At 30.6% G+C, this 23,846-nt stretch overlaps 2 protein-coding genes across 2 annotated transcripts; one reads left to right on the top strand and one right to left on the bottom strand.

The window, feature by feature from the left end:
• Positions 1 to 217: 217 nt before the first annotated feature.
• LOC130821496 (calmodulin-binding transcription activator 5-like) lies at positions 218 to 1,500 on the top strand (the record flags this gene model as incomplete). Its single annotated transcript, XM_057687284.1, has 3 exons — positions 218 to 253; positions 341 to 649; positions 982 to 1,500. Coding segments are annotated over 3 exons (396 nt in total), but the record flags the coding sequence as incomplete, so codon positions are not given.
• Positions 1,501 to 5,606: 4,106 nt separating this feature from the next.
• LOC130820551 (ent-kaurenoic acid oxidase 2-like) lies at positions 5,607 to 8,312 on the bottom strand. The gene is made up of 8 exons (XM_057685967.1): positions 7,961 to 8,312; positions 7,510 to 7,840; positions 7,247 to 7,399; positions 6,856 to 7,128; positions 6,484 to 6,646; positions 6,287 to 6,393; positions 6,072 to 6,190; positions 5,607 to 5,938 (listed from the first exon to the last, which is right to left on the bottom strand). Exons 1-8 carry the CDS (start codon positions 8,209 to 8,211, stop codon positions 5,842 to 5,844), a joined length of 1,494 nt encoding a protein of 497 aa, XP_057541950.1. The 5' UTR covers positions 8,212 to 8,312; the 3' UTR covers positions 5,607 to 5,841.
• Between the last annotated feature and the right edge of the window lie 15,534 nt (positions 8,313 to 23,846).

The following is a 23,846-nucleotide window of genomic DNA, read 5'->3' as shown; positions in this document are numbered from 1 at the left end:
TATGCAGATTATTATTTACTGGTGATTAGGATTTAAAAAATCTCATACTAGTATTATCATCATAATAATAATAAAAAAAGATATTTGGGATTCTTTAAAGCGTCATACCACCTGAATATCAGTGTGCATGATCCTAGTAGCCGCCTACCAGGCACAGGTATCCATGTTTGCCTTTTTAATATGTATATCCTGTTCTAAGAACTTCACCTTTTGAAAAAATTGGTTGAGATGTCCTGATCTTTCCTGTGTTCTGGTGCTCAAGTCTATAAAACCTCCCTTTTAATTTCAATTTGTTTTGTTAGTTTAATGAGATGATTCTGATCTTTTCTCCTTGATTCAGGCTATATTCAGGGGCTTCCAAGTGCGCCGGGAATACAGGAAGATTACTTGGTCTGTTGGGGTGCTCGAGAAAGCAATACTTAGGTGGCGTCGTAAGAGGAGAGGCTTTTGTGGCCTTAAGGTTGAAATTAAGGAGCCTAATGATGATCAGAAACGAGAAAGTGATACAGAAGAAGATTTTTATCGAGCTAGCAGAAAACAAGCCGAGGAGCGTGTAGAAAAAGCTGTGGTGCGTGTACAATCAATGTTCCGTTCGAAGAAGGCACAGCAAGAATATCGAAGGATGAAATTAGCTCATATGCAAGCACAGGTGCGTACACTCTTGTCACCCCTTTCAGATTTCAATATATGTTGAGGAGCCCTATTGATGATCTCCTTACAAGTAAAAATAGCTATATCTGTAACTTCAAACGACTTGTAGTAACTGAGAGAAACCTAACTTGACACGTAGATCTAAATTCAACCTGTATCTCATAATCTGTAATTGCAATTCCCTCGACATAATTTTGCTTCTGAAACTTTTTTAAGCATGACATGAAACGGGACCAAAACCGTAACCCATATATCTGAAATGCTAGTTTTACTCGCTAGTAAGCATTATTTACGACTAATGGCTAAAAAGTTATTTCTTTCTTTTTCCAGCTTGGATATGGAGAAGCAGTTGATCCTTATGACTTTTTGAGTGAAATGTAGTTCGATCAAGATGCATGCAGTGCATTGTGTCTGCATCGGAGTAACAACCGTTGTTTAGTATTCGGTGACGGGAAGTGTGCTCTTTCAGCTCTATACATGTCTGTTAAAGGGTGTAGATATGTAGAATTGGTTGTTTCTTCCCTTCACATAAATAGTTTTGTCTTTGTCTTTGTAACTTTATGCATCTGTTTACCATTCTTTTGCTTTGAGGGAGGTTGTATACTTTGATTTGGGGGAGGTTAAGGACATAATGTTGATACTCATTCAACTGTTATAAATTATACTTGCAGCTTTATTGTCTCCTCTTAGTTTTGTTGATGACAAACTTAGACCATCATCACCATCGAACCAACCCAGTATATCCTGCCGCTCATAGAGACAACAAATCAAATGAAAAAAAAAGTTTTTTAAAAGTATTTGAGATTTAGACGGTGTTGGTTTTTGAGTTGTAACCTTTTCTTTTGTGTTTAATGACTTATGTGGAGTCCTTATTTCATATCATGTCATTTAGTGATGAGAATGTTTTGTCAAAACAAAAAGATTTAGTAAGTTGAAAGTACACTCTTTTTTATAGGTATGAATTGTCGTCTTTTTTCCTTTCCCAGACTCTGATTATAATTTTTCCTATGAACGAAATACATTGGATATGATGATGATGATGAAAAGTGAAGATGCTAATATTGGGATCGAATTCCTCTAAACCAATTTTGGCTCAAAAATTTTATAAAATGCTAAGATGAGGCAATACATATTTTTTTTAATATTTCTAATGAAAATTAATCTATATAATTTCAACTTTGAATTAATCTTGATAAACTCAATTTTAAAGTATTTTTCACAACATACTTATCTCAAAGATGATCGGCTACTGCAGATAATTTATAAAAATTCATTCTCACCCTTTCTCCACTCCCCTACTTTAATAACATTTGAAAATTTTATATTAAGAATGAGTTTAATTTTGAAGATGAACTTTGTTTCAACCATCCATTGGTTTTTAATAATAAATATAAAACTAATAAACTGAAGATTTAAAATGCGATATTATCTAAGTTTGAATAATATTATTTTTTAAAAACAATGTTTTACATTTGAATTCTCATATAATTCTTTTATTCTCTATTCTATCATGTAATAAAAAAAATCAGAGTATCCAACAATTTAATAGAGCACACAAAACCTCCATTCACAGCAAAATCACAAACTAATTATGCTCACGCAATCGATCAAGAAAGCGTCAAAACAAGCAACACTTTGCACTAACATACATTGTTATTGGACTACTTAGACAACTTAGAACTGTTAGTAAGGAGTTTGCTCACACTTTTTTGTTCCGTCTTTTTTTACCTTGTAACAATTTTATTTTAGGCAATGCTTTCATTATTTTTCTTTATTTTTATTCATATTACCTTTTTCATTTGCTCTCGTTTTTTATCTGATCAACATAATTTAATTGTCCCCACAATCTTTCTAATTATTATATAGTTGTAGTCTGTTGCTATATATGGGGACAGTGGGACTATTATGCATCAAATGTCTTATTTTCTCTTTTAGCATATTAACATTGTATATCTTTTTTCTTTATTTGATAACTTTTTTTTATTTATATTTTCATGAGATCCAACTATTTACATTGTTATGAATAAGCATGTGTGACTTGAGTGCACATTAAAGGATAAATTTATGTGTGTAACTCTTGGTTGATGGAAACTAAGTGGGTGTAATTATGTGGAGAGTATTTATGAAGAATTATAGGTGTTAATGAAGAATAATGAAGAAAATGAAAGGGTTTGATTTATTGTATGCTCGATCAAAATTCTGACAGAGGAAGCAGTAAGGCCGCTCGACCGAGCGAGTCATTTTGGTAGGGCGAGCGGTCAAACAGAATGCTCCAGAATGTAGCTGATGCTCGCTCAACCGAGCGAACTCTCTGATCCGGTCGAGCGGATTCTCTGATATGCATGGGATGCTTGTTTTCGACCTTTCAAATCCTTAGAGTTATTTCATAATATTCATTACTCAATATTAACTATGTATTCAAGTGAGCTATTCATATTCATGTACCTAGTACTATAAATAGAGCTCTCATACTCACACATCAAACACATCAAACACAACCCCTAAGTCAAACACATAGCCATTTGTTTGTTATCTCTTTCTCAATTGTAATTCTTCATTAAGAAGTGTTGTTTGTATTCTTTTGATATAATATAAACAGAAACTACACACCACGGAGGACGTAGCCATCATTGGGTGAACCTCCTTAAATTTTTGTGTCCTTTTTAGTTACATTGTCAAACTTTGTTTTGTTCGTTGTTGTTTGTTCTTAGCATCGTAACGGTTTTGGCAAACGTTTTCATACATAATTATTAATAATTTATCATTTACTCGATGATTTTCATCGTTTTCTTAACAAAATTCTAGCTAATTGGGTCCAAAATCTTTTCGTTGCAAATACTAAAGAATTAACATGAGGAGTAAGTTTACTTGTCATAAATTATAATTAAAAAACAACGATTACAAATCAATATTCACGTACAATTACCCGACTTCTTGAGTTCTTTATCTAATTTATTCAAATAGTTAAGAGAGAATTTTTTTATCTAACCAATTAACAGATTTGTACCTAAGGATTCACAAATTCACGAGTTCTTCTAATACATATATACACAAATTTTAGGTATTCACAAACTCACAGAGTAGTAAAAAATTAATTAAAAAACTAAATTGTTTTGATTAACTCATGCAATAATTATCTACCCAACAAAATTTGCAAAAATAATTATCACAAACAAATTACTTAGACAATAAAATTAAAAATTATATCCCAAAATCAATCACTGATCACACATGACAAAAGATCATCAAAATCCAATATATGTAAAGATGAATAACTCGTGTATTATTATTATTATTATTATTATTATTATTATTATTATTATTATTATTTTTATTTTTATTATTATTATTATTGTTATTATTATTATCAACTAGAGTTGCATTCTAGTACAAGAAAGAAAGATAGTCATATTATAGTAGTAGTATATATACATAATATGCAAGCAATGATATGCATTGACATATATCATCAAACAGTTGATGATCATTAACTAACCAACTATGAAGTTGTTGAAACTAACTAACTAATTAACTAAAAAAACCATAAAAGAAATACTTAATTTTCCCATCTCTTCTAGATTTCAAAAAATGGTGATCAAGATTATTATTGACGAATAATTGTTGAACGTAGAGTCTTCTTCCCATTTAATTCCAATTGTATTATTAATGCATGGGTGGTCTTCTTGGGTGCCATGGGTAGTTGGGAGCGGTAGAAAAAAGAAGACGAATAAGAAGAATACAAAGAATTAATATAAGAATACGACGACGATAAGGAAGAAAACGATAACGAACAACAAGAGGAGGTACAACGAAAATCAGACTAAGAAGAAAAAAAAAATGAACAACAAGACGACGAATACGACGTAAAAGAAGAAGAACACGAATATGAGTAGAAGATGCCCCCATTGTTATTAAAGGATAGTACTCCTGTTAAGAAATCTAGGTAAAGAAAAAGATTTAATTGTGTTTTGAAGATCAATATGAAATTAATGGAACAAATACATTTTAAAGTTTTGTATTTATAATGTCCAAACAAGCTAGGGCTCTTTTGCTTATGTAGTCTCTCCTCGTATACACATCTATAATAAAGTAATAATTGACCAAATACATAATAATTTTAATCGAACAAAATTCTATATTGAAAAAGTTACGATCATTATATATTAAGTAGATCTGACATTGAAGTCTTTTCAGCCTCTATCACATCCAATAAATGTGTAGAATAAATCTATAATATAGAGAAAAAAGATGAATTTTATTTATAGCTAAAAAAGCAAAAATAAAAAGATTGGGAGTTTAACATGTCATAAGATTGATAATAACCCCAAATTAATAATAAAGGTTAGGATTTTTTTGACAGAAAAAAAAGGAGAGAAAAGAGTGGCTAGGGTTTAATTTTTCATTTGATTTGCTAACCGATCATTTAAGTAATTATGATATATGTTGCTTTATTTTCAAAAAACAATATGTTTTAATCATTACTCCCTTTATTCTTTTTTGATCTTCCACTTTGGGTTTTTCACACGAAGATAGAATTTTTGGGTTGTACTAGGTATTATTTTAATTAAATAGTAGTGTGAAGTAATAATTGTATTGGAAGTATGACGTTGTAGTAGGTATTATTTTAATTAAATAGTAATGTGAAGTAATGATTGTATTGAAAGTATGAGAGAGAAAATAATTATAAATAAAAAAAAGGGTTACATTAAAAGAAAAAGGGGGGTTTTAAGGGGTAAAAGTGGGATAAAATCTTTTTAAAAATAGAAAGTATTCTAAAGTGGAAAAACTTTTAAAACTACCCGCTATAGTAATGTGGACGATCAAAAAAGAACGGAGTAAGTATTTTCCAATATTGCATGTCAACTTATAATAGTACAAAATTTGAAAAAAAAAATGTATGCAAAACAAAAAATGTAGAGCCTTAGAATCAAGATCAAATACCAAAATGATAAGAACTTATTGGACAATATATGTGTACGGTAGTTCGTATAATAATAAAAATAAAATGATCCCTCAATTGCAAAAGGATCTTTAATATATTAAATACAATTATAAAAAAGAAACATTATTGTACTTATTAAATAAATTGGGTTGTAAAATTAGTCACTCATCAATACAATTATGTATCATGCATATTTAGAATTTCTAAAAACAAAATTGTATACAAAACGCATTAATTGATTGAGTTGATTAATTCTTGATTGGCTTGACTGTAATCTCAAGACCATCAGCAGGTAAAGGATGCGATAAATAAGAGATGTGAACATCAGGATTCTTCATTTCCCACCTACAAAATATATAATCATCGATTTGATTACATTTTAATTCATTCTAATTAATTAATATCCAATTAATAATGCATGTGTAGAATATATTTTAGAATGAGAATTAAGATTAAGCAAACAAAAATAAACGCTTACTCATATCCAATGGCCAAATGATGGATGAATAAGGCCATAATGAGTCGAATGATCATGCTTCCTGGACAAAATCTCAACCCTCCTCCAAATGGAAGATATGTTCCATGTTTTGGACGTGTCTGTTATATCATATTATTTACGATTAATTAACGTTGGAATTATTAAATAAAATTTTTCAATTTTTTTAACTAAGAGTAATCTGCTGAAAAACTTACTTCCCATCTGTCTGGGTTAAAACACATTGGATCTTCAAAATTTGTTGGATCATTATGTAGCTGTCTTAGCCAAATCATTACTCTCCAACCTTTTGGAATTATGTAACCTAAACATACATATGTGCGTCGTTGACTCATTATTAATTAAGATCATCAATGTGCTAATGAATTAATACGTAAACCTTCAATTATTATACCTTTAAATTCGACATCTTCTGTGACTCTTCTGAAAAGAAAGCCAGAAAGGTTTGCCATTCTAAGTACTTCTTCCACTACTTTATTTGTGTATTTTAACTTTTGAATATCTCCATTTGTTATAGCCTCACCGTTCTTCTCCCTTAAAAGTGCCATGTTTTCTTCCTGCAATTATAGAATTCCACCCCATTCATAAAACACATCATTAGATACAGTACTTGTACCTCAAAAATGCATATGTACGTAGAACAAGTTAACTAGCAAGTACCAATATAAATGAATCACTTTTTTATTTTTCTTTTAAACTGTATTTATATAAGTAAATAAATAAAACTAATAAATGAATTAGCTAGGAAAATTAAGCAAGTATATACCCGTAGTTTTTGAAGTATAGTAGGAGATTTTGCCAAAAAATAATGACACCATGTCACTGCATAAGCACTGGAAATATGACCCAAAAGGACTGAGTTTACAATGTTATCTAGGACCTCTTCATCTTTCAAATGCTTTCCTTGGATGTCCTGGGCTTTTATCAATGAATCCATTAGATCACTCACACTTTCTTTTGTTCCATCAATGTTATGTATGTTGTTCTTCCTTCTTTTTTCTAGCTCATCCTTGAATACCTTGACAATCTTTTCCCGACACTGCAAAATCGTAATATATAAAGATATATATATATATTTAATATTTTTAAATTAAAACATATGTCGAAGCCCTAACAATCAGTATATGTACATAAATAAATGAAAAACCAACAGTTACCTTTAGGGCACGATAATAAGTAGTTCCGGGGATGTGTAAAGGTGTGGCCCTAAAACCCAAGTTTAAACCCTCATATGCTTCAGCAAGATCTTCAATTTGACGAGTGTCATACTCAAAACCAACAACATATCGTAAAGTGCAGTCAAGTGTGGCCTGTAATTGATTATAAGCGATAAGTGGAGGAAAATGATGTTAGCTAATTAAACCATGCATAATTATTATGTACATAAATTTATATATGACAAAAAGGATGGGAGGTACACCTTCTTAAGTTCATAGAAAGTTTTGATTGAAGGCCTTTGAGACAATGATTGAAGGGTAGAAATAATACAAGGTTGGACTTTGAGCATAACCCAAGCAAGTGCATCTGGACGAGAGAAGCAATTCACAACCAGACTCTTGATGATATCATGACGTTCACCTTCAATTGATATGACTGAATTACGTCCTACCACTTTATTGGTTGGCCATTCAGCCTTGAAATTTTCGCTTGAGTTCAGAATATGTTTGCAAAGAGAAGGATCACACACTATTATGCTCGGAGATCCGTATAAATGTGTTCTGTAAAGTCCTACATTATTATCTCCTCCATACCTGAATCATCAAATGTTAATTTAAGTAATGTTTAAAAGAATAATTATTGAAAAGATTCAAATTAACAATGTTTCATTTGACAAAGTTGATCATTTTGGATTGGATGTATAGATGACTCACTTTTCTATTCTTGATTTGATAAAATCATCAGGTCGGCGAATAATATTGAAAAACCATTGAAACAGAACAGTCTCACCGAGAAAAGGGAGACCCAAGTAGCCAGGTGGTAGGGTGAGTTTGATATCGGAATTAGAACGACGTAATTTAGCAAGAATAGGCCAAACATACCAAATTTCATTCCACCACCAAATCACCCAACCCACGACTGGCAATAACCCTAAAACAAGTGTTATCATCCACATTGGATCCATCTTCTTATCTTTGTAACTTTTTTTTAAAAAAAAATTAAGATGAAAGAGTAAAATATTACTTAAGCTAATAACCTTTTCTTTTTTCCTTTTGTAAATGTGTTGAAAAATGATAAGTTAGAGGCTTAGAGCAGTGTTATTTATATGACATAATAACAAGAGTCGGTTAGGAAAAGAACGACCACCAATTATTATATTATTAATAATTATTATTAAGAAGAAAAAAATATGTGAGTAAAGTGAGTCATAGCTTGACTGCCAACCTTATTTGAAAGATCGCATTAAGTCCGCGCGGTACGAACATAGAAATGCAAATTGTTATGCATGGGAAGACATAACTTTTATATAATAATAGTGACATACATTGTAAGGACAATATCAAAACAATTTATGCAGGATCGATTATGACATTTTATGTTTTTTGGGCGAAAATTATAATATGAGTCCTAATTATATATAAAATATAGATTAATAAATGTAAAATTGTAATACCGAAAAAATTTACACACCAGTTCATTTTAAGTAGACAATCAATAAGGAATAAAAGGTGTGTACTTCTATAATATCTTAAGTACAATCTTTTAATAATTCATTAGCAATCAATCAAATATAATCAATGCATTAAAAAAAAAAGAAGATAACTAGTTGAAAAAAAAAATCATTTAGAGGATTAATCATAAAAAAGTTTAAGCAACAAAAAATTAGAAGTATTAATTATAATAAGGAAAAATTACCCTGAACAATACGAACTTTCACTGATTTTCCTACAATAATACGAACCTTCAATTAACCATGAATAATACGAACTTTAATACATATTTCTCGCTAGCATACCTGACCGGTTCTTTACCTAGAGAAACGGTAAATTCCCCATTTCTTCATTATGCTAGCGGGAAATATGTATCAAAGTTCGTATTTTATTCATAGTTAATTGAAAGTTCGTATTATTGTAGGAAAATCAGTGAAAGTTCGTATTATTCAGGGTAATTTTTTTTACTTAGTTTTATCAGCCAAAAAAAAAATTTTAAAGGAATGAGTAAATTTACCGGTAACAGGTAAAATGGTATGCCAGCGGGAAATATGTATCAAAGTTCGTATTATTCATGGTTAATTGAAAGTTCGTATTATTGTAGGAAAATCAGTGAAAGTTCGTATTATTCAGGGTAATTTTTCCTTATAATAATATTAAGTCAAGTTTAATAATTGAGTTTTATGTTATCCACTTTTTTACTTGATAATTGTTCATGCCACTCTTGTGGACTAGAGCCAGCTTTGCTATTGAAAGTAGTTTTTTAATCATATCAGTTTAATAGAAAATGAAATTGGACAGAAGATTATATTTCGGAAATTTTTATTGTTGTCCTATTTAATTTTTTTGCATGTTTGCCTATACACATATACAATTATAGATATTGCAAATTTTATTATTAAACATTATATAAAATGTTGATGTTAATAAAAATTACTTCGAGGTAAATTAAATTTGATTGCACTTAACTATATTATTATCAAATTGTGAAAAATTAAACAAAATAGTCAAATTTATATTATTGTTAAAATAAAACCGTTCTTTCTATTTTCTAAGGTTGGATTTGAATTAGGGTCAAATTCACGCTAAATTTTTCAATTTTCTATGTGAAGTCATTTTAGATTACTAAGTTAAAATTTATAGTAGTAAGTATATTGATACGAAAAATAAAAGCTATTCTCAAAAGAATTGGAATATGTTTAAAATTTAATAATATGTGAAAATGCAATATAGTAAATTTTATTTGTCATTATCAATAGATTCTTCTAATTATAGTTTTACCTCCGTTTCTCTTGGTAATCTTGTTTAAAACGAAACTCAAAAAAGTGATTGGTTACACTTGTTAAAATTTGATTCGATTCGAAGTTGACTTGAAATCCAATCGAAAATCACTAGGCTATATATAGCTTTGAAGTTTCAATCTGTAACACTAAAATTGACTTGACTCGAAAAAAAATGAAAAAATCAAAAAAAAAATTGTCAAATCCAACCGAACCTGAACTCTGCCATTTTGACCTGTTTTCAGTTCTACGTTATCATTTTCAGCTATATGTCATAATTTTAATTCCATGTCATCATTTTTAGTCGGAATTCTCTATATTTTTAGTCTATTTAAATATTGAGTCATTATTTTTTGTTGTAGCCTTAAAATATGTACTTCATTTGGTTTTTTTATAAGAAAATATTTTCTTTAAAATAAAAAAATAATGGGAAAATATATCTTCTAAAAATCCTTGACCCGCTAGTTCAGCCTGTTTTCAAACCGACACGATTCAAAACTAAATTAATTTAAAATTTATCTGATAATGATCTAACCCACGAGGCCCACAACCCACATGTCCGGCCGTTTTACTATGTCTAGTTCATACTTAATAAAAAAATTAATAAATACGAAAATTGTTCGAACTTCATTAACTATCAATGTTGATTATTGAGTAGTCCAATGTTGAATTTAATTTTTTTTTACCTTTTTCCTATTTAGTTTCTTTTATATGTTAAATACGATTGGTTCATCGCCCTCCTTTCTTGAATTTTGTCAGTGCGAGTGCTGCAGAGTATTTATTTCCTTCGCGCTTTGCTTCGGGTTGTTTGACAATATATGTTATTACACAATTTTAACCTATTTTGATATAATAAAAGGTTATTGGTTAAATCAATTAATGCTAATATTTGGTAAAATAGCTGGTTGAAATAGCTTATTATTATAAATAAGTTGTTTTTGAACAAGGTATTCATAACAACGAGTTCAAAATAAGCATCGGGTTCAAAATCAACTGGTCAAACCAGTTAATAAAATTAACTGGTCAAATCAGCTACTGTAATCAGCTACCAACTATCAGCCGTTTGCCAAAAAAACCCATTATATTTAACATGACTTTTCACTTTATTTTTTTTATTTTTTCTAATTGTTTTATGTATCAAATTTACAAGTTTATATCATATGGCAAATTTATTTTGACTGCATTCAGTATTGAATTGATTTTTTTCAATCATATGGCTGTGCTTTTAGTTTGAATTCCTATGATATATTAATTTTTTTTTATAGTTTGTCGTTATGGAAGTATAATTTTTGACCAACTAATTTAATTATAGTATAAAATTTAAGTGACTCATTTGCTTCTGCACATTATAAATTTATTAATTTTATTTTTAATATCTCTGATGATAGTTTAATATTTATACACTTAACTATTCTCTATCTTTTTAAAATACAATCTTATCAAAATACATCTAACTATAGGTGGTGTTATCAGAATACTACACCTTATTTGAAAATTTTCGTGGCACGCAATTTACAAATATATTTAATGTCGATTTTAACTCGTTATATAATGTTTTCTTTTTTAAAATAAACATTCTAATTATCCCTTATCCAACAAAAAGTAATCATTTCGACCAAATTTTTGAGAGACACGTGATTGTGATGTCTATATTTTGATAATATTCTTTACAATGGGTTAAAACGATGTTAAATATTTTTTAATTAGTGTACCAAAAACATAAATAAATAAGAAATGTAAATACTCAATCTCTCATTTTTCAGTGGCACAAATGAAAAATTATATTACGCTATTTTAACACATCAAAATGGGTTTTGAAAAAATAAACATAGTGATTTCATGTATCTCAAGAAATTGGTTAAAATGAATACTTATTACTTACAAGAGCGATCACATTGATCGTTCTTTCAGTTAAAATGTGTTGAATTAATGTTAATTTAAATTGGAGAGTAAAAACTCATTTGGGTTAAAAATATTTTTCTTGTCTTGATAAAAAAATTTGTATTTATTTTATTTATAAGAGTTGAAAATTAATATAAAAAAGGAATAGGAAAGGTTAAATGAAGAACAAAGTTAACATAAATTTACAGGTAACTAGTCATAAAGTATGTTTAAAATTAATACACTCTGTATACTTGCGGTAATTAACGATAATAGGGTGTATTTTGAGATGAAGGGAAATAGTTGTGTGTATTAATAATCAATTTTCCTACATCCCTAATTACGTATGAGTAAAAATTATATAAAGTTGACATTAATAAAATTTAATTGAAACGAATCAAACAAGTTGATTTGACTATTTATGTATTCAATGATGGGCTATAAACCTTACATGTAAAGAAAATGAATTTATATTTCCTATAAGTGATGAAAATTGAATATTTGTTATAAACTTACAATGGTGGAAAAGAGAGCCGAAATCCACCACCACGAGGCTAGCAATCCCATTTGATTGTATTTTAACTAAGTGTTATCGATTAATAGTGCGAAATTCCAAATTTAACACTTGAAACGGTACTACTATGTCCTTTTGATTTAGCATTAAAGAGAAAATATGGTGAAGAGAAAGATTGAAATGTGTGAATAAAATAAAAATAAGGTTTAAATACATGAATGCGATTATAAAATTAAAGAAAGTAGTGTACAATTTGAAAAATAACTCAAATGTGATCTCACATTGAAGAATTAGAGAGATGTGAACTAATTTATACACTTGATGGGATATTTCTAGCTCCTAACACCAATTAGTTGTAAGATAGAACCTTATTGAGTTTATGTGTAGTACTCAAATTCTCTATTCATGCGGATCTTAGGATGTACATGTTCAACCACAAATTTATCACATTATCTAATAATAAAAATGATTTGAATAGGTCCCACAAACCAAAATAACGGTAAACGAGTTGTACAAATAGAGTATTACTTCCTCCATTTTTATTACTTACACCCAAACACCTTTTTACGCTTTTTTCAATATTTAATATCTTGAATTATACTCAACTAAAAATTATAAAAATTTTATATATATTATAAAAATATAAATTAAAAAAAATAAAATAAAATCTCACATAATTTTGTTTTTTCTCGTTTACTAGATTTGGGTGCTACTAAAAAACGGTGGAAGAATTATTTTGTTATAATTTGCATGCATATCACATAACGCAATCCGTCAAACAAGGTTGGCAGTCAACGAAACTTCACATTTTACTTAGTATACTGTTCTAATAAGTACTATAATGTTTGACTAACTGATTTTGGAGTATTGTTATTCTTTGTCTTGCTGAATTGCTTGACTCTCATTGGAAATATAAATAACAGTGCACTTTCTTCCCTTTTTCAACAAGTTTACCAAATAACAAACACTAAAGTCTAATTCACCTTCTAAAAACATAATAATTTAAAGATGGATCAAATGTAGATAATAACACTTGTTTTGGGCTATTGCCGGAGGTGGGTTGAGTGATTTTGTGGTGGAATGAGATTTGATATATTTGGCCTATTCTATCTAAACCACGTCGTGTTAATTCCGATACCAAACTCACTTTACCACCTAACTACTTAGGTCTTCTTTTTTTCGACAAGACACTTCTGTTTCAATTTCAACATTGTTCCCCGATCCGATGATTTTATCAAATCAAGAATCGGAAAGTAAGTCATTCATCATCATGATCATCAATTATTTTACTTTTTATTCTTTATGTATATGCATTATATAAAAAAAAAATCAACAACATTGTTGATTTGAATCGTTTCAATACGTATTCTTATAAAAATTTGAATATAATTAAAACTCGATGGTACATTACAGGTATGGTGGGGATAATAATGTAGGGCTTTACAGAATACATTTATATGGATCTCCGAGCATAATAGTGTGTGATCCTTCTCTTTGCAAACATATTCTGAACTTAAACGAGAATTTCAAGGCTGAATGGCCAACCAATAAAGTGTTAGGACGATATCAATTAATGGTGAACGTCATGATATCATTAAGAGTCTGATTGTGAATTGCTTCTCTCGTCCAGATGCACTTGCTTGGGTTATGCTCAAAGTCCAACCTTGTATTATTTCTATCCTTCAATCATGGTCTCAAAGGCCTTCAATCAAAACTTTCTATGATCTTAAGGAGGTATACCTCCCATCCTTTTTGTCATAGACATAAATTTATGTACATAATAATTATGCATGGTTTAATTAGCTAACATCATTTTCCTCCATCTATCGCTTATAATCAATTACAGGTAACACTTGACTGCACTTTACGATATGTTGTTCGTTTTGAGTATGACACTCGTCAAATTAAAGATCTTGTTAAAGCATATGAGGGTTTAACTTGGATTTTAGGGCCACACCATTACATAAGAAGACCATTAATTCCCGGATCATAAAAGAAGACCATTAATTCCCAGTATTAGAAGAAAAGATGCTAATAATAATAATAGCATTGGAAATGGGAAGTCTCAACAACAACAATTTCTCAAGAGGAGATGCTGAATTTCTTCATTACCAATAATGCGAAAATCAACTAATTTGAAGTCTTTCTTTCATCGTTTTTTTAGTTACTTATTTAGTTAGTTAGTTTCAACAACTTTATAGTTAGTTAGTTAGTGATGATCAAGTGTTTGATAGGTATTATTTCTTTTTAATAATGCCTGCAAATAAGTAATGATCAATTTACTCAATAATGCATATTAATGCTTGCATACTATCGTTCTTTTTTGTAATAGAATGCAACTCTACCTAATAATAATACAAGTTATTTGATCATCTTTTCATATATTGAATATATTTTGATGATCTTTTGTCATGTGGGATTAGTGATCCATTTTGGGCTATAAATTTAATTTTGTTATGTAAGTAATTTGTTGCCGATAATTGTTTTGGGCATATGTTGTTGTTAGAGTATATAATATATTCCGAGACCTCAGCCATTAGCTTAAGTTTTTGGTTGAGTTAGTTCTTCTACAGTTAAGTAGATAATTACTGCGTGAGTTAACCAAAACAATTTCTTTAATTTGTTCCTACTATATGAGTTAGGTAGCGTACCTCTAAATTTTACATATATATGTATTATAAGAACTGATGAATTTATCAATCCTTATCGCTCAAAACTCTCACTAGCTATTTTGGATAAACTATTCGAGTAATGTAATTGTGAATATTGATTTCTACTTGTTGATTTTTCAGTTATATATTATTAATTATATATTTCCTTTGTTTCTTTTCAGTCTCATTTGCTTTTTTGGTACTATTTATCAGTCAGTCTTAATTTGTAATTTATTTTTAATCTATAAATTAAAACATAGTCAAATGGGATCTTGTTTGAGTTATCTCAACATTAAGTGTGTTGATGATATCTATTTTTTATTATTTTAAATTATTTAAATTATACATAACTAGAGATAAACATTGAATTAGTGTATTAGCTAATGTGCAAAAAGCAAATGAGACGTTTAAAAAGGAACAGAAAGAGTATTATTAGCTTGTTTTTCTTTGTGGTTCGGAGTATAATAATAAGATTGTTTGACTGTTATTAAATCTTCATCACATGCACATTGAAGCCTTTTTCTGGGGTTTGACTCACAAGATTGGGCTTGATATCAAAGGAGGTTTTGATATTTCACCCCCTGGAACTATACAGATAAGCAAATTTTGTCCTATATCCCTTTTGATTATCAGGGAGGTCGTGGACTATCTTCAACCCACGACGGTGAGTGAAAGTAATCCACCCACAACCGGATGATTGGGAATTACATAGGCGTGCCCTAAAAATATACCTAAAGGCAGTGAGTGTTGGAGGCACGGCCAAAACTTTACATGATATCAAAAAAGCCACCATACAACCCCATACAACCCCACGCGTTAGGATACAATTCTGGCACGAAAATGTTCACAAGATCTAAAACTTCTCTAAAAAAGGGATGAAGGGGAAATCTAAGCCCCAGCTCAAAAGAAGGAAGATATACAGCTATACATTGTGGTGGGGGAAACCTAACGGTGTCCTAATTTCTCGGAGTAATGATGTTGTAGTAATCTTTCCCCCCACTTTAGGGAGACCGCATCCCGTTGTTTATCCAAATCTCTCTTAGTTCGCAAGTCAATGAAACGGAGCAGATTCGATTGTTCCCTCGATCTTTTCCATTATCTACATGCAATAACCCTTCTAGGTCAGGATTTATTCGCGGCAAGTAATTTGGGAAGAAAGCAACGCTAACTTCCCAAGGAGCAGATTTCATTATCTCCGGTGTATAAATAGGGGACACAAATGATTCATCCCCGGCCGTTATTGATTCATAATGAGGAGTGATCCTCACTAAACTGCTATCATCCGAATCATCTATTAACAGTCCCTCCTTATTAAAGCGTCTACATACGTCTAAAGAGGGGAAGTTCGTCGAGTTAGAAGGGTTAATATCTGTGTTAGCCACGGTTTCATTTGTAGCCACGACATCCATGTTAACCAGTCATAAAGTAGCAAGCGAAACTTGTAAAGAATAAAGACTAGTTTCATAAAATTCAAAGTCTTAAACAAACAATCAAGAACACAAAGAACAATTCGAAGAAATTCAAAAATTTGAAGGAAAATTCAAATACCTTGTTTGAAGAAATTTGAAGATTTGTCAGAAAACTCAAAGATCTGTCAGAAAAACCTTGATGATCTCCGAAGACTTTGTCAGAGTTTGGATGGTTGTCAGAGTGTAGCTCTCTACTTTCTCTCACTATAATAACTTTGAAAGAAATGAGGGAAATGTATTAATGAAGGTTAGGTGAGAATGAACAGTCCCAAGACCCCTATTTATTGCAACAATAAATGCTTGAAAACCTCACACCTAAACACCCTTAAAACTAAACACCGTTAAAACGAGAAGTGGAACCCAAAATTAAAACCGCGAAGTCGACAAGTCGGACCCCCAATGTGAGAGGGGATGTGCATAAATATTCTAAGTATCCAGTCATGTGAAAGCACCTGGGGAGTCGATAAGTCGGACACCTGATGAGAAGGGAAGTATGGATAATTTTTCTATGTACCTAGACACTTGAATATATCCGGGGAGTCGACAAGTCCGATTCCCAAGGTGTGTGAAGATGCTGATAATTTTTCTAAGTTATCAAGCTTCCTCACGAGTCCGTAGGGTCGATAAGTCAGACCCTAATTTGGATCCCAAAAGTTAAAAACGTTTTAAAAAAATCTAAGTATGAGGATTGCTCATTCTACCATCCGACTTATAGACGTGGCAGATCTTTTGCCGCGTCACCCATGATAGCCGTGGAATACAATGAGGCCGCGTCATCCTCCTTGTCGTTACACACACCTGCATGACCAACTTACGATTTTTCAAAATATGGAAGGTGTCCGTATGGTCGATAAGTCGAACCCCCAGATGACCCCCATTCATTTTGCAAAATATTCTATGTATAGAAGGATTCTTGTATTGTCCGTATGATTGAAGACGCGGACCTTTGCACTCATTCCGCGTCATAGAAAAATAAGGGGCTCATTAAGACGAGAGAAATTGTTCAAAGTATTTTTATCGTTCCGTGATGTCGATGAGTTGGACTCCCCTTAAGTCCCTTAGTGAAGGTTAAAAAATCTAAGTATAAATCTAAGCCACGTCATCAACCACTCATGTGATTTACTATTTAGAATTTAATACATATGTGGGTCAACTAATTCGTGCCACGACATATTATCCTCCTAAGACTCCACGGGATATAATATAATATGAATAGGAAGGAAAATTGAACAAAATAAAACTAGTGCCTTGTCCGCGGGGTCGACAAGTCGGACCCCCCTTGGTGGTGAGCTCGTTCAAAAAATATTCCAAGTCTTGGAATTTCCGTGGCCTTAGATACAATGTGATCCGAAATGAAATGGAGAAAACCAACACGCTGTCCGCAAGGTAGACAAGTCGGACCCACCTTTGGCAAGCAAATTCCAGAAATATTTTAAGTATTGGAGCTTCTGCAGCATGAGTGTAATAGAAGCTGAACTGGAGGTATTAAAATATTAAAAGTCCGCGCGAAATGTTACACGTTGGTGATGATGTCTCAGTTGGTCCCAAGTGCTGCACGCTGTATTGGAGGTCGCGGACGGTATGGACGGTTGGGGCTACCTCACGGCACATCGAAAGCCGTGGATTTAATTCACTTTGTTCGTTTTTCGCTTGGACGTGATGTGTCTCACGTAACTATTTTGAAAATGTCGTAACTTTTTCGTTACAACTCGGAATTCGACGTGTGAACAGTCGATTCGAAGCTTACAAACCCAATTTTCATAATTCGTTAGAAGGTCTGCCAAATTGTGGATATATTCATCTTCATGAGCGATCGAGTGTTCTCCATGATCATGTCTCTTCGTTAAATCAGTTTTGACATACACAAATTATTTCCGCATAAAGAAAGATGTTTCAAGTCGTTGAGGCTCCCTCCTCACATCATCGTTCATGCGTGGGGCTAAATGTCATGGTAATATTTATTCACTCTTTTATTTATTTAAATTATTAATGTCATATTACCTTAATACTCTTTGACCTTTTGGGTTGACCTTGACTTTTGGTCAAGGGGCTTTTTTTGAATTCCTCAACCTCCTTGCTTGGCCCATGAGCTAGTAACTTCCAAATACCCTAACTTCCATCTGGTAACTGCCCTCACTCCTCACTATCATGATTCCCCTTCTTTTATGCTGATAACTATGGCAAAATAATGGCATGCTAGGTCATGCTTCTTTTAAAACATTTAAGATTTTTTTTCCAAAACTAGATATCTATGCAATCAAGAACAATTTTCTTTGTATTATTTGCCCTCAATCTAGACATAGTAGATTACATTTTCCTAAAGTTTCAATGAATCTAAATCTGTTTCTGATCTTTTACACATTGTTATTTGGGGCCCTTATGCTTACAAAACATATAATGGTTGCAAATATTTTTTAAGTGTCGTAGATGATTTTACTTAAGGATTTTGTTGTGAAAATTTGACGCCGGTCTCTAAGTCTGTGTTTCGCCAGAGAAATAAGCACATTCATATAGATTGTCATTTTACACGAGAGAAAATTTTAAAAGACTTGATAACTTTGAAGTATACCTTCAAACAAATGAACAGATTGCAGATGTTTTCACCAAAATTATTTACTCTACTCTTCTTCAACCTCTATTACTCAAGCTTGAAAATTTTCACCACCATTTCTCGGTTGTGGGGGATGACGAAGTATCCGTCTCTAAGTTTCAAGTTTAGCATATGACGTCATTCATTATAATAAGTCGAATTTCCCATATAATTAATCCAAAAGGCATTCTGTACATAGAAAAAAGAAAACAAATAATATACAATTTTTACTAAAAAATTTTATGTAAATACATTTTAATAATTTGAGATTGTAATTTGGAAAAAAAATGCGTCTTAAGTATATGCATCAACTGTTAAATATCTTTGAACCACTTCCATCGTAACAAAATATTCTATATATTTTATAGTTTTATTAATAAATAATAAAAAAATAAAAAATAAAAGATGTGTAGTAATTATATTTCATTTACACTAGTACTTTATTCTTTTCAAATTATTTTTTTTTATTTTTATCTGTTTTTTGAAGTGAAATCAAACTATCCCTCCTTGAACTTCACAAATAAGTATCTACTCTTACTTTTATGCTAGATACTTTCATAAAACAGACGAAGGGAAAGGTTGTTGAGGATGTGGTTAAAGAAGAAGACATGGAGGTGGAAAAAACTGATAAAACGCAGCAAGTGACCAAACAGAAGGCATAGCAGGTAGAGGAAGAGGTAGAGAAAAAAGTTGAGGAAGAAGTTGAGGAGGAGGAGATGAAAGAAGAGGAAGTTATCCCTATTCAAGCACCACCACCACCAGTTGAGACTACACCTTCCCTGGGTAAACCAAAAGCTTCCAAGAAAAGGAAGGCTAGGTCCAGAAAGTATCTTGTAAAGATGTTAGTTTCATGAAGAATATTTTTATTTTCGTCAAACAATTTAGTTTTTGCAAGACAACTCCCAACATTATTAATCCCTGTTTGTTTTTGATGAAAGTCAAAAAAGAGGAGAATATTTTGTTTTGTAATAAATTACTTTATTTTGCATGCTGCTGCTTATTTTGATGATGCTTATATGCTTATAGTTGATTATTGCATATTGATCATATTTATGTTCATATTCATGCTATCATATTCATGCTACATTATTAGACATTTGCACTACATTATTACTCATGTTCATGTTCATGATGATGATGATGTCTTATTATTGGGCTTAGTCTTATGTTTAAAGATGGTTCCATTGCATGAGTTATAGTTGGTTGCTTGTGTTTTGATAAACCTTGTTTGATATTAGAACCCCTACATGTGTTGTTATTGGTTGATACATATTTAATGATATGGATATATTATGATTAATAGTCTGTTTTGAGACAGATTTCAAAATCTTGAAAAATTTTTGTTTATGCTTAATGATGAAATTAGATGGTTTATGATGTGCAAATTTTATTTAACCGCAAGCCTACGGTGTACGTGTAGATGCGGGTCGAACACAAAGAAGGTAGGAAAAGAAATTTACTAATCTCTGTTAATTATATTGTTTAAAGAGAAAAATAGTTTGAAGGATTTTTAACTAATAAACTAAAAATGCAATAAGAAATTGGGTTGAAGCTATATAATGAAGAAGTCTAGGGTGTCGGGAATCCATTAAGTTCTTGTACTATCAAAATTCTATCAATGTCTATAAAATGTCAGATTAATTATATCATTAATTATGATCTTGTTAATCTCAACCTCTCGCTCATTTGATTAACTATTAGATTTAGACCTTATTAATTCAATTCTCACACGATAGTTTTATTGAACGAATTAATAAGAATTTAACCAAAATTTACCCTAAAGCAAAGTTGATCCTAATCTCATACGCTAGTTCTATTGATTAGTCCAACAAAGCATATATAGTTTACGGTTATTTGCACAATTTAATCGCTTTAATCCTAATTTTATAGACACTTTCAATAATCAAATCATACTTGAATTGTAGGTTCAAACCCTAACCCTAGAGAATGGATCTACTCAATATTCATGATAAAAACAATAAACAAAATTCGAAAATGAAACTATGCATGATAAAGGATGCTGATAATGAAATTTGCAAGGAAAAATAATAATTAAACAATGAGAAATACAATTAAAGATCTAAGAGACAAAACATAGAGAACAATACTACTTTTATCAAAAGACAATTACTAAGAAAATATTTTAAGTTCGACAAGGAAAGATTAAACTAATACAAATTTGATAAAGGAAGATTAACTTAATAATGAGAAAGTAAATCAAAGATAAGAAATTAAAATGATTGGAAATTAAAAGTTTACAAGAAAATGGTGTTCAAAATGGAGAGGAAGATGAAGGGGGAAGGAGGAAAAATAGGTTTTGATCTCCCCCCTTATGCTCCTCAAAGGAGGCTTAGCCTAATTCCCCTTCTTAATAACTAGATTAACCTTAAGAAGTTAATTAAAATAAGGATAAACTAAAATAATACAAAATTAAAGTAAATGAAAAATGTTCGCATGGAGTTTCTGAAGAAAAAGCCTACTCGGCATCCATTTACACGACCAGGATGCCGAGTCGGCTGTTTTAGCTGACAATTTCAGCAAATTCGAACGATCGTCACTTCTTGCTTGTTTGTTGGAATTTGGCGTGTAATATACCGTTGGAAGCTCTTATAGTCTAGTTTCCAATCCCTCAAACCTTGAATTAATAAAGTCTTCCTACCAAAAGTTATGACCAAAAGAGTAGACATGTATCAAATTTCACCTCAAAACTTTTGCATTATAAATACTCTTTTACTCTTTTGTTCATTTTCTTTGTAGAACGTATTCAACCGAGCAAAAATCCCCTTAGTAAACTCCGTCATCATTAAAACCATAGGAATTATGCTTAAAACAATAAAAATCACTCAAAATCAACATGAATAACCAAAATGGGTAAAATAATATAAATTTTCAAAATCAGCATGCAATTACTAACAACAACCATCATTAAAGAGTATAAAATGATATAAATTAGTGCGAATAATTGCACTTATCAGTTTATAATATGTTTAAGTGTTTGTTCTTATCATGTTTAATCATTTTCACATAGTAATATGATTTAGAAAAATAAAATTTTGACTTTAAAGTGGTTTAAACTAATGAAATTTAATATGGTGAGTCGCATAAATAGGCGTACAGTAGTTGGGATTCGATGATAATAAAATTATTTTCTTAATTCAGGTTAAAATTTCCTGTCCAAATACTAATAATCGGGTCAATTTGGATTCAATGATAAATCGGGTAAAAATCGAAATATCGATCTCTTTTAAACACATGTAGTTGGGATTGAATATGTCCATTGGATAAATGTGAAACAAAATTATATAATATGATCAAACGTAATGTAGTCCGAGATTAATAGAGCATATTTTAACTAGGAAAAGTTACTTAGAATAATCTATCTTTTTCATGATTTTCTTACAATAACCCACATATTGATTAACAATGAATAATCCCATGAGGTATTTTTCTAAAGTAAATCTGATAACCGAATGACTTGTTATTGCAAGTTTTATTTTTTTTAAAAAAATGATAAATTAAAATAAAATCTCAAAAATATGTTAAAAAAATATTTAAGAAAAGTTCTTACTTTGTTTTTTATTATTTATAAGTTTTTATGTAAATTTTTGAAAAGTTTTAAAAATTTTACATTAATTTTCAATTTATTTTTTTGGTGAATTACCTACTATAATTGGTTATCGGATTATGCAAATACTCCTTAAAGTTGAGATTATTCATGATTAATCAATAATTGAGATTATTATAAAAAAATCTTGAAAAGGTTTTGATTATTCTAGGTACTTTTTACTGTTAACTATGCTGATATGTAGCCGCAATGCATATTGGTAATATTCTAATGGTCTTGCATTGCTTGCAGCGTTGCAACTAGAAAAAAATATTCTAGCAGAAGATATTTATATATAAGATATATCCCTTTGAATTTATATCATATAATTCAATTACCTAAGCGGTTTTTAAATAAATGGTGTAGATTTAAAAGGACGGGGAGAGTAGCATTATTTTCACCTCAGTAGACCATCTTTTTATTCTGCAATCTGCATTTAGCATATGGGCAGTACTGGGTGAACGACACTGTAAATTTAATTTTATTTTTAACAACAATAATTTGATTTAACAGGAAAATCAACTATTTGCTCTATGCTGATTATCCATTTAAATTAATATAGAAGTATATATAAGACATGCAAGAATTATTATTATACATCAGAATTCAGGGCTAAAGAACGTTTAACCATTAGATAATAGAAGTAATAGTACACTATATTGAAAGTTACAAGCATAACATTAAACCGTAATTGTAAATGAATTAAGTTGGTGTTAAGTTTAGGTACGGGTTGATGATAATGGCCGGGTTAACTCATAATTCTAACTATAAGCATGTAGCAAAAGTACAGTGCTTCTATGTAGAATAATAGGTACTTAAAAATAGATAATAGAAAAATGGTTTTTGGTCACTTTATTTGATGAGTTTACCCAATTGTTTCGCATGACTTTTTTGAAAAACTTGGGTAAGAGCCGATTATTCTTAAGCCATAATTAGGCAAATATAAACCAACAAATACTTAGACAAATCAAATTTATTTTATTGTATTTCTTGTATTTTTTTGTATTTAATCTACATTGGATGATCTATATTTATTGTATGCTTATGGACCAACCCACATGCTTTAAATTGGTTTCCAAAGAGTAAATCTTGATCCAATTAAATATTATTAGATCAAAAT

This window comes from Amaranthus tricolor, chromosome 8 (genome assembly GCF_026212465.1).
Source record: "Amaranthus tricolor cultivar Red isolate AtriRed21 chromosome 8, ASM2621246v1, whole genome shotgun sequence".
NCBI classification, from domain to species: Eukaryota; Viridiplantae; Streptophyta; class Magnoliopsida; order Caryophyllales; family Amaranthaceae; genus Amaranthus; species Amaranthus tricolor.
The sequence above is the reverse complement of the archived record's forward strand: the minus strand, read 5'-3'. Positions and strand labels throughout refer to the sequence as shown.